Genomic DNA, 12,250 nt, shown 5'->3' with positions numbered 1-12,250 from the left:
CAGTGTCTAACTTTCATGTACATATAAGGCCATTGAAAATACCATGCCTTGGGTTAGGTGCATCGTAGTCCTCAAAGTAACATTCTTGCTTTTCAACACTCTAAAGAGGTTCTGTGCAGTAGATTTACCCAAAGCAATGCATTGTTTGACCTTTTGTCTGCTACTTTCATGAGCATTGACTGTGGATCCAAGGAAGACAAAATCCTTGACACTTCAGTCCTTTCTCCACTTATGATGATGTCACCTATTGGTTCACTTGTGAGGATTTGGGTGTTCTTTATATTGAGCTGTAATCTGTACTGAAAGCTGAAATTGTTGATATTCATCAACCGGTGCTTTAACTCCTTCTCACCTTCAACAACTCTATGTTACAATGCTAGAGGTACATGTGAAAAACCGTTTTCATGGAAGACATCTCACCTCACCTTGGGTCAGTTTCTCAAAACAGGGCCTGAGGGATAAGACTATTCAGTTGCTGCACACGATGTCGTGTGATTTCACTTAAAATCAACAGATACACCTACCAGATCTGAATTTCATGAAGGTGTGATTTTCCCTCTGTTTGTATGATTGTCCATATATGAAATCCAAGACAGGTAAATATGAAGAGACAGTAAATGGATTAATAATTAACTAGGGTCATGGCATGGGAGGTTGACATAAATGGGGAGCAAACAACAATAAATATGGGGGGAAGTGTTCTGAAATGAATTATGGTGGTGTTTGCACAACTTCTTAAAATATAACTGAACAATTAAAGTATATTATATGTGAATTATATGTCATTAAAACTATTTTTTAAAATAACCAAGGACCTAGGTTGATGGTGAGTGGTCAAAGATGACTATTTATATAGCTGTTAATTTCTTATAAAGGAATTAATTGATAATTAATTAATTAAAATCTACTTTAAAAAGGAAGATAGATTTTTTTTTTCCCAATAAACTCTTGTAAGGCCCCTCAAACAGCCACTGGGATCAAAACAGTTATGTAACAATTCAACAATATACACACAGACCAAAGAGAGAAGAGTTTAGAAATCAGAATTAAGCCCAGCTCTCTATGGATAACCAGTTTTCAACAAGGGTCAAAGTTCATTCAAATGGTATGTTAGTGTGGGTGGACTAGAGAAATAAATCCATAGAAACTCATATAAGAGAGAGTTTTATATAAAGGTAATTATCATTAAGAAAACATTCCAACCTAGTCCAGTCCAAGCCCAGAAATCCAACATTTTCCTACAAGAGAACGTAGGGAGAGTACTGGGGGATCATTTTTTGTGAGTGTCCTAATAGCTAACAAACATAACACAAACTACAAGGGGGCCAAATAACCTCTGGAAAAATTACAATTAAAAGTCATGAAACTTTCCCATTAACTTTTGGAAAGATTTTTGTGAAAAAAGAAGATAAAATAGAAAAGTGATATAATGTAAAAATTTTCAATGTATGCTCATCAAACGATATTATTTAAAGATTAAAAAGAGAACCCAAAGGCTGGGGAAAAGCATAAGCAAAAAAGGCAAGACAGGTGCAATTCTAGTATCCAAAATTCACAGAAAATGTCGTCGCCTCACCAAGAAAAAGCCAACCCAGTTATAAAATGGGTCTAGGACACGAATCCAACCCTTACCAAAAACGACATTCAAGCAGCCAGAATTTCTTCATTTTCTTCTAGTCTCGCTTCACTTGAACACATCATTGGGAAGCACACAGCAAGTATGTGTCTTTCAGTATTCACAGCCAATATTCACTAATATTTTCATAGAAAAAGGAAAGCGAGTGAATAAATGAATTGTTTCATCCAAATCATCATGGGGGAAATTATGTTTTGTTTTTGTTTTCTGATTGTTTCTCAGTGATTCATGCCCATCTTTTCTATTTGCCAAACAAAGATGAGTCAAAAGAAATTGCTGAATAGAGCTGAATCAAAAGAAATGGGATTTTCATGGACAAAAGAAGTGCAAGGGAGAGTTAGAGAGCACTTCAGGAGTGACATCGAAGACTTACTGCAGAACAAGTCATTCTGAAACAGTGAAAGCATTGTGAGAGTTTCCTATGACATATGTATGTCTTAGAAACAAATGTTTTCAAAGTCAGTTTTGAGAATACCTGTAGAAGTCTAGAGGCTATAAGAAGAACCCTGGAAAAAAGGGAATGAAAAAGAAAAAGAAGAATCCTGAATTCAGTGTCTGGCACAGGGGAAGACAGTTGGTAATATTTTGAGGTAAGACTTACATTAACAAGGTGATAGACACTTTTGAACTAGTAGAACAAGACTGCACTCCCTTCTCTCCCCTGACAATACTGTCTAGGTGAGCTCTGTGAGCGCTTTCAGCTCTTCTCGTGGCCTTTTCCACCATCACTATCTCATGGCTCTCAAATGCACAACAGGTCACTAAACTGCAGATTCTTATATCCATGTGTCTCCTGAATATCCATGTCTAGTTGGATGTTCCACCAGAACCTCAAGTCCAATATTGCAAAATGAAGCTTCTTATCTCCTCTCCAACTATTCTCATCTCATGTATATATCATATAATTGTGCCATCTAGGACTATAACAGGGACAGAAATCAAGACTTTCTCTCACTCATTATCCAATAAATCCTCCTTATATGTCCATCGGGATAGACTAGAGAAACAAATCCTGGGAGGCACTCATGTGTGTGTAATAGAGAACTTTATATCAAAGAGCAATTGTATATTGAGAAAATATCCCAGCCAAGTCCAGATCAAGTTCATAAATCCGATATTAGCCCATATGCACCATGCCAGACTATAGATTGGTCTTCAGACTCACACAACACATGCAATCATGTTGAATGCAGAAAGAACACAGGCCAGTGAGTGAAAAGTCTTGTGGACCCAGTGGTGGTGAAAGCATCTCAGTGCTGGCGTGGGTCTCCACGTGGCTCCTCCAGCTCCAGGGCTCTGGCTCCATCAGCGTAGCTCCATGTGACTTGTCAATAGGACTGTGTAGCAGAGAGTGTGGGTCTGGCCTCCAGTGAGCTATTTATCTCTTTCATGCCTCCAAATGAGGTCATCAAGCTGTGACCTGATTGACAGGCTAAACTCCACCCCTTTACTTTTAATAGGCTCAAGTTGACACTAGGTCATGTAACTACCACATTACCTTCAAAATATATTTTTAAATAAATTTTCATCTGTATCATCACTACTCTAAGGTATTATCTCATGATTTCTTACATGGATTTTAACAGTACTATGAATCTATTTCTAGTTTCATTCCCTTAAGCTCATAGTAATATATTTTTCAACATTTTCTTTATCTTAACCATCTGACAATGGCATTTTATAGTCTACAGACTAAATTCATCCATATGCTTCTTTTTAAATACCTTACCCTCGCCATTGCCCATTTCACCTTCCTTTATTTTAGGCTGCTATTATTAGGTGCCATTAAGCCAGTTCTGGCTCATAGCAATCCTAGGTACAATGCAAGAAACGCTGCCTGGTCCTGCCCTATTCTCACAATTGTGGTCACCTTGTAGACCATGGTTGCCGCCACTGTGTCAGTCCATCTTGCTGAAGGGCTTCCTCTTTTTCATTTCCCTTCTACTTTACCAAGTGTAATGTTCTTTACCAGGGACTGGTCCCTCCTGATTACATGTCCAAAATACATGAGACAAAGCGTCACTGGCCTCACATCTAAGGAGAATTATTACAATAAAAATGTTAAACTCTACTTCCTCATCTATGGCATTCTGTGAGTCTGTCTGTCCATCTATTTATTGCTGTGTTTTTTTTTTGCCTCCTGCTAGCCCATTTCTGTACAGCGTATCCCTCCTCGTTATTGAATCATAGGCATTACAGGGTGCTGGCGTTTGGGGTGATGTCACCTACCCTGTATTTATTGCTACCATAAGGTTTCCCACAGTCTCAAAATTATATTTATATCCTATCCCCATACCCAATTGTGAATTATCAAATGGTATTGATTTGTTTGAGTTATATATTGTTCCTTATCAAAATGCCTAACATCCGGAGTCTTCAGTAAGTGACTTTGAATGATACAAACAAACCATATGTGTTACATACAAATCCATTACTGCTATGTAGATTGCAACTCAAGAGGCGAACCTCTGAGACAGGGTTTCCAAGGCCGCCGTCTGTATGGCAGCCGACTGCTGCACCTTCTCAGGGGCATTGTATTTTTGAGTTTTGAGTAGTTTTGTTTGTATTACTGGAGTTGTTAACCAAAACCACACTGCCATCAGATCATTTTAGACAAATAGCTATCCTGTGGGGCAAAGTTGAATTGCCCTTTGTTCTTCCAAGGCTTTAAATCTGTATCGGAGCAGACCTCATCTTTCTCCCAGGGCAGTTGGTAGATTTGCACTGGTAACTTTGCAGTTAGTCCAACACATACACCATGACACCACCATGGCCCCTTGTTACTTAGAATACATCTTATTGAATATACCACAAGATCTGAGATGCCAGTTTCAAAATGGAGTTCTCCACTCAAATTGTGAGCTCGGGTGTAGGACACTCAGATCCTCAATATATACTTGTCAGAATATAGATCATAAATTCTCTTTGTAGGGTTGTTTTAACAATTGGGGATAATATAGAGAAAATGGTTTGGTAGACATAGTAATCTGTTATTGTTATTATTTGTTATACTATAGCTTTTAATATGTTAAACAATGAATTTTCCTTAAAAATGAGTTAAGAGTTCTAAAGCAATTCAACAATGCCTGATATGTACATTATAGGTGTGTGGAAGAAATAATTTATCATATAAATATTAAACTGTTTTAATTATTATTTGATACATACACTAAGCATTCTGAATAGTTCAAACTATTCTAAATTGACAGTTCACATTTCTGAAATAAGCTAAGTTAGTAAGAGTTATACATCTGCAGTGAAGACTATTAAAACATTATTCGTTATGTTGAACAACACATTACTGATGAATGGAATATTGAATAAGTGAATGAATGAATTAAAATGTGGCATATTTCTGTAGCTGGTGAGCATAATTAAACTGTAATTATAGAGGAATAGTCAAGCAAGAACACCCTGAATTAAAAGTAAAGGATGAACTTCCCAATCTGTACAAATGGCATTTTCACTTTGTTTTGAATGTAAGAACTGCTTGACCTTCTAAGATGTGTCGTGTTTTATCAGAGTAAGTTTCATCCATGGGACATTTTACCAAGAGAGGTTGTGTTCTGAAAAAAGGTGGGAAAGTTACAATTTTATTGCATAAATGCAGTCACCTAGCAGTGTGGGAGTGTGTGTGTTTGTGTTTAAGAGATAGAGTGAGAAACACAGAGGAAGAGAGATGGAGACAGAGAGAGGTTCCAATCATGAAGAGTACAGGACTAGTAAAGTAGTGCTATGACTTTTATATAAAAAGTATAAATGGACTAACTGGCATTTCATTTAAAAGAAACAATTTTTTTTAAAGAAGCAATTTAAAAGTATTTAAGAAGCCCCAACCTTTATAAGGAAATGACCATTAATAATCCCATCGACCAAATTAAGTTATAAAGCAGTTTTCTGTTTATGCAACCCAAATCACAAGCCAACAGAACATGTTCTCAGTTGCAATGTGGAGTGTCATTTGATGACTGGTACTTTTTAAGGATTCCTTTCATAGAGCAGTTTTTTTAAAATAAAAGCTACGGAATCTAGTTTGTTGGGGAGTTTTTCCTCCTTTGAGACAATGTTACAGATTTTGACCTCTCTTCCTAATGTCCTGGACCTCAGTTAACTTGAGTAAGATCTACCTGTCTCCTTCCTTTTCTATCGAGACCCGTGGTTCTCAGCCTTCCTCATGCCACGACCCTTTAATACAGTACCTCATGTTGTGGTGACCCCCCCAACCATAACATTATATTTGTTGCTACTTCATAACTGTAATTTTGCTACTGTTATGAATCAGGTGACCCCTGTGAAAGGGTCATTCGACCCCCAAAGGGGTCGCAACCTACAATTTGAGAACCGCTGATCTAAACCTCATAAACCAAGCCCTGTTAATCATTTCTCTCTCATACAAAGTCGATTACCTGGAACCTAAAAGATTCCCAGTTAATATCTATTCAATAAATTGATGTGTTGTATCCACTTAACTTGGAAAATAATATTTTTTCATTCAAATACTAAATGTTGTTAACATTTTACAGTAGAAGAAAATAAAAACAAGACAAAGGGCTACACTAACAACTCAATCATTGTTTTCAGAATGTTGCGTTTTATTTCACTTTATATTATTTTTTTCACTTTATATTATTTTTGAGACAGCAAAACAGAAATTACAAATAGTGTATCTATTGAAAGGATATATACATCTACTTAGTATATTAATAAATTACTTTATCTTTGCCTATTGAATCCCAGGAAGATGGGAGAAGCCGTATCATTTGCAGATCCTGTTTTAGAAGGGAAATGATTTATTACCTTCAGGCGTTATCAGTAGTTACTCTCTACTGACCGGGTGGCTTTGGTCTCCTTAGTGAACTTCGGTTTTCGTGTTTGACAAATGTGGATAACAATGCCTTCTTTATCTACTCCACAGGTTTAAAATGATAAGTAAAACAATGATTTCTGTGAAAACACTTCAGTTTGAAAAACTGTCACTGTACTCTAAGGCCTCATCTTGATATACCAAACAGCAGACAAATGCTAGGCATCTCACACCTTCTTTTCCCAAGTGCCTCTAGCAGTGAGGGACTGGCAATTCTGCATAGCCACCCTCCACAAGAGGAAGCAATCAATCCATAGCAGCTTAATTATGTAATGAAGTTAGGTAAATTTCTCACAGCCAAAGAGCATAATTTCTTTCTTTGGTAAATTTAGTACCTTGGGCATAGCAGGTAGTGGATGAAGATTCTTTATTGATAAACCTTTAATGATTTTTTTCTTTGCAAGTCAACATTTTATAGTGGTGGAAAGTACGGGTTATAGCCTTAGGTCCCCCGAGTTCAATTCACAGCCCCACCATGTGCTGGGTGCCTGCGGTCAGTTTATTGAATCCTGACAGTCATAGGATATCTCTTTTGCAGAATGAAATTATACAGAGTCTCTGCCACAAGCTATTGTCGGGATTAAACAGAAGCAAAGTTCCAGCCCTGTGCGTCATATATAATAAGCAATAAACAAATTCACATTTCTTGATGTTCATCTATTCTTAGATGGACTTATGGGAACTGCAAATTACAGCATGTCCCTTTTATGATTTTTAAGTGAGGTAAATGCACAGATTAGCAGGTAATGCAGAAAGTAGTCTACAAGAGGCGTAACCAAAACCAAGAATCGGCAAAATGATCCCCATCAGTAAACAAAGAACATCACCACCACCGTCGAACAGAGATCCCAGGAGCCCCTTTTTTGACCGGGGGTGGCCCTTCCTGCAGCCATGGCTCTTGTCCGGCCGGGCAGTCGAGCACACAATCATGTCTTTCTGTTTGCTCCTGTCTTTGTTCATACTCACCAGGTACAAAGACAGGAGACTGGCCCAGCACAAGTCGGAAATAGAGTGTTTCACCCCCAAAGGGAGTATGGGGAATGGTGGGAGAGCAACAATGAGCAGGTAAGCAAATCATAAGTGGCCTGAGGCGCTGTGAACTGTCTGTGAGCTGGAGGAACAGGCGGCTCCCTGGACCAGGCTGTCAGTAAACTGTGCGTCCCAAACTGTATGTCCATCCAGGGCCACCACTGGTTCTCTGTGTGTGTTCGATTTGCAAAATTGATGCCATTCTCTAGTGACGTGATGGGAGCCTCCTGTCCCAGACGCTGCTGCTGTCCCGGGCCGTGTGCTTTGCATGTCTGAAGCCGTACCTCTCGGTCAGTTCTCCCCCTGAGTTTTCCCTTAACGGTCAAATGGTTCTGGAGTTTGCAAAGTGGAAGAGACTGAAGGAAATTCACCAGATTAGTGCATACTTTTCACAAAACAAACGCAAAGGCCAAGAAGTGATGTTGAGGAAAGGCTTGGAACTGAGGGAAGACTCCATCCCCCAAACCCAGAGAAGCCTGGGTTTGAATCCAACTTCCTTTGGCATTAACATCCCCTCACGCCGGGTGGCAAGTGCTGCCTCCAATCAGTAGACTGTAGAACAAGAAGCTTTTCCTGAACTGAAATGGGGAAAACGAATCATCCTCTGGCTTTGCAGCTCCTTGACTTCTTTCTGTGTGGTCTCAACACCTTCTATTGCTGGGCTTGCATGTCCCTCCATAGCAGATAACTCCTCCCCACTGAGTTATGAGTACTCAGCTGGGGTGTTTGGAGCTAAAAGCATCAGCTGAGCTGTGTTGCATGAAATGAACGTGCTTTATTGCATGGGACGGGGTGTCAAGAAGAGGGCTCTGGAAATGAAGGTTGCCAAGGTTGGCATTAAAGAGTTCCAGAAACCTGGAGTCATGAGTTGGGGGGGATCACCCCACTGTGAGTTAACTCTCTGCCTCGACTTCATTGTGACATTTCTCAATACCTCTCTGGTACAGAGTGGGAAAGGGAGGCTCCTGAAGAGCAGCCCCAATCAGAGAGAGGGCAAGTCCAAGAGGAAGAGTGTATACACATGTGTGTGCACGTGCTGAGAGCGGGAACTTGTGACCCAGCTGCTCAGCAAAAAGATAGTTCTATTGATTTCTGTTGAATTTTTATCTCCAGGCATTATGTTTGCTTCCTCGGTGGTGGGTATCTTCTGGTTTCCAATATAATGACTCACCTTTTCTAAGAATTACTGCTCCGAACAACTGTGGGGTCGCCAGTCACAGTGCAGCCTGTGAGAATGGCTCCCAGGGCCTTGCAGTGTGCAGGCTAAGCAGTGATTCGTGGTAGCTCTGCCCCGAAGTGTGGCTGACTTTTGTCCATAGTTTCCAGAAATAAGAAAGGTGATTGTGCACAGTGATGTACCTAGAAGCCTTATGACACGATCGCTTTCTACAGCTATTGTTAGATCTCAGTGTAACCAAAAAGGAGTCTCAAATGTATTGATTTTTTGAGAAAAGCTCAAACTAATTGGTTTTCTTCCATTTGGATACGACACTTCATGGTAACTGTATTTAAATACCAGGTGCACAGCATTGGAGTTGGCAGAACAACTTCTCAAATGAAGGTTCCAGGGCTCTGTCTAAAGTGACTTGAGATCTGAGTCAATATCTAGAATTAGAACTCCCAAACACTCCAACCTGGCTGACTATCACATCTACTGAAGCAAGATCTTTGAGGGGGTCTCTGAGCCCCACTTAACCAGAGTCTGAAGTCGTTCCAATGTTGTGGTTTCATAAACTGATACTTTGTAAACTCTCTAGTAGATGGCAGAGACATGCTCAGACCTCCATTATTCTTAGAAATGTGAAGTCAATCCCGGAGCTCTCAGAGATGAATAACCTGGATTTGATTTTTCCACAAATGACTTGAGCGAGAATATGGATGTGAAGAGGGTAAGGGTGAGAGTGGGACGCAGTGGGCCAGGGGACCCTGGATCAAACAATACAAACGTCCTGTGTCAGATCTAAGTCTTCAGAGGTAGCCCTTTGAGAAGTGAACATGTCCATCAGCAAATGTTCCAGTTTTCCCTAGGATTGGCCCATTGCCAGGAATCGAAAGATCCATTTTGTCTTTTGTTTCTTTATTTCTATGAATATAGCCACAGAGGCATACATTCTGATGGGGCAGAGGCAAATAAATTATCCTGCATCAAGAATGATTCTACTTGACGAACCAACTCAGCCCCAGCATACCCACAAAGCCAGTGTTATAAGGAAGCTTTCCTGCAGCATTGGGAGGGTCTAGAGGCACTCGAAGAAGAAGCCCACACTCTCCTGGTCTTGGGATCTTTTTTATACCTTCTAATATGTTCACATGAACATGTGCATTCACATGCATGTACACTGACATTTATGCAGTCATGATAAATTTAAAGGAAAAGGTAATAGAGAGGAGACCTCTCTAGTGCAAACAAAGTGTAAGCAAGGGTTGAAGAAGTACCGTATCCATTTGCGTACTCTAGAATTGACTGGGAGGACAAGAACGAGGGCAATACGTATGAGACTTTTATAGGCTCTATTAGACTCAGCTAGTGAAAACCCATCTTTCGCACCAACTCTTACCCCACCACCATCATCATTTCCTTCCCAGTCATAGGCCAGCATCATAAGGGTCCTGTGTTACCTCTAAAACGCGCAGCAACATCTGGACTGGCTCCGTGGCCATCGTGAAACAGTCAGGAAAGCCCACGGAAAGCTCAAACAACCACAGAAAACCAGAGTGAAACCCTGCACCTCATGTCCTCGTGTTTTCTTAAATGAAACGGTGGGAGGATCGGGACCCGATGGATTCGGATCTCTTGGGATTCTCCTAGACCCAAGTGGCCTTTTGTGAAGGGACATGCATAGTAATAGTACAGAGAACACCATGACCTTGATCTCTAAGATGGCAAGGACTTGGAGACATTCTCTCCTGCTTCGCCTTCTCCTTCCGCCCCCGCAGTTGGGAGGGAAAGAGAACATTCTATGGATCCACAACACTTTCGCTTCAGTGGCCGCGTTCCCCTCAGTGAACTGCTTTTGGTGGTTGTGAAAAATCTGTCTGTTTCTTGTTGTTTTCCTTTTTGTCTGAGTATAGTGTAACTTGTCATCTCTTCATACTTGCCCAGTGGACAGTCTGAGTGTGTTCCAGAGCAGAGTCCTCCTGATGCAGGAGAAGTGAAAGAGAGGCCTGAACAGGGTGGGGCTCTGTGAACCCGAAATTCTCTAAACCCTGCTCCCCTGGGAGTTCATGCCAAGAGGGCCCACCCTCAGCAATGGCTAAATTCTCAACCCCGAAAGTTCATAGCCCCCCGTGTCTCAGCACGGACCTTCCCTCACTGTTCTTGTTGGAGCCCGTTTTCTGGTGTCCTCAATTTGTACCCAACAGAGTGGAGGCCTAGATGTTCAGATTCTCTGAGAAAGAGCTGCCTTAGTCAAATACTCTCTGAAAGAGCTGCCTTAGTCAAAAGAAATAGGTGGATTTATAGCATCGTGCAGTTCTGGAAGGAAGAAGGCTGATAAAGGGTTATTTTTATGAGAAATGAAAAGTTTTCTATTAAGTTATGTCAATTATGTGAATTATTAATCCCCCTACAGTTGGTTTTCACATGGTAGGTACAGAATCTATGATAAATGGGTATATTAGATAAAGCTGTAGAGATTCTGCTACTAGTGATATTACAATAGCCATTATCAGAGTGAGAAGGTCTCCAATTTGAAAGGTGGCTCCAAAGTGTCATGTCATGTTACGTTCCTTCAGCTATTAAATAAATCAATGCGTTATTCTTTTATGTGCTAATAATGCATGATGTTCCTACTATGAACCATCCCTTGATAGGTTCTAGAGATGAACGGATAAAATCAACATGATCAGTGCTCTCGAAAGTTGGTAGTCTAAAGGAGAGTAAAGTCACAGACAGTGCAATTCAGAACTCCTTTCCCACAGGATCGTCTTTTAGTTATCCCGCAGGTAAACTTTAAATTTTATACCATATACTATGCCAGTGAAAACAGAATTAAGAGTAGTGAAAACTAAATCAACGTAAATCTGAACTGTGCTCAGGAAGAGGAGTGCACGCAGTTGGCAGCAAATCAGGACTTTTGTACAGGTCATTCATTCCTCCCTAAGTTCCATTCTGAATCCATGCTCTACTTTATATTGAGGTTATAAAATAATGAATATAAGAGTGAACATTATTAGAAAGCTGCATTAGTGTACTAGTCCCTTCACGTGCATTACAAATAAAGCTCTTCCCAGAGCATGATGAGGCGTATATTTTTAAGTCCAAGTTACCAGTGAGAAAAATGAGACAGGGGTATTAAATAAATCAACAAAAGGATGGATTAGCATTATTGGGTGCTAACATGATTGCCTAGGAGCCTCATTTAGTGACCTTTCACACGGAATAGAAACCTTAAATCCTGCCTTGGGCTTTGGTTCTAGTTAGGGTGTGACCTAGGACTGTCATTTTGCCTCTCCAATCTCCATCTCCTATAAAATGATAATGATATAGTGATTTTCTTATTGCGTTACTGTAGGGATTAAATGTGATCATGCAAGTATAGCACCTACGTAGCATGTAGCCTGCCACACAGCAGCCACTTCTTGAATCTCAGGTACTGACAGTCTTACCCAACATCCCCAGCTTAGACAGTCCCGTTAGTCTTAGGTTCTAAGTTCCATCCAATCATGACTCTTCCCAGAAACCAAGTCTGAGAAAGAAAATCAAGTGAAATCTAATAGCA

General features: G+C 40.3%; 1 protein-coding gene across 3 annotated transcripts in view; it reads left to right on the top strand.

Moving 5' to 3' along the window:
- The window catches only part of GRM5 (glutamate metabotropic receptor 5), a 489,044-nt gene that overhangs the window by 466,193 nt on the left and 10,601 nt on the right, over window positions 1-12,250 (top strand). The window contains exon 8 of one of the 3 annotated variants that reach the window (XM_075548699.1): window positions 7,470-7,565. The exons of the other annotated variants lie outside the window; for them this stretch is intronic. Within the exon in view, the coding sequence (XP_075404814.1) occupies window positions 7,470-7,565 (96 nt within the window). The remainder of the gene's footprint in view (window positions 1-7,469; window positions 7,566-12,250) is intronic. 3 annotated transcript variants of the gene reach the window in all.

This window comes from Tenrec ecaudatus, chromosome 4 (assembly GCF_050624435.1).
Source record: "Tenrec ecaudatus isolate mTenEca1 chromosome 4, mTenEca1.hap1, whole genome shotgun sequence".
Classification (NCBI taxonomy): Eukaryota; Metazoa; Chordata; class Mammalia; order Afrosoricida; family Tenrecidae; genus Tenrec; species Tenrec ecaudatus.
The sequence above is the reverse complement of the archived record's forward strand: the minus strand, read 5'-3'. Positions and strand labels throughout refer to the sequence as shown.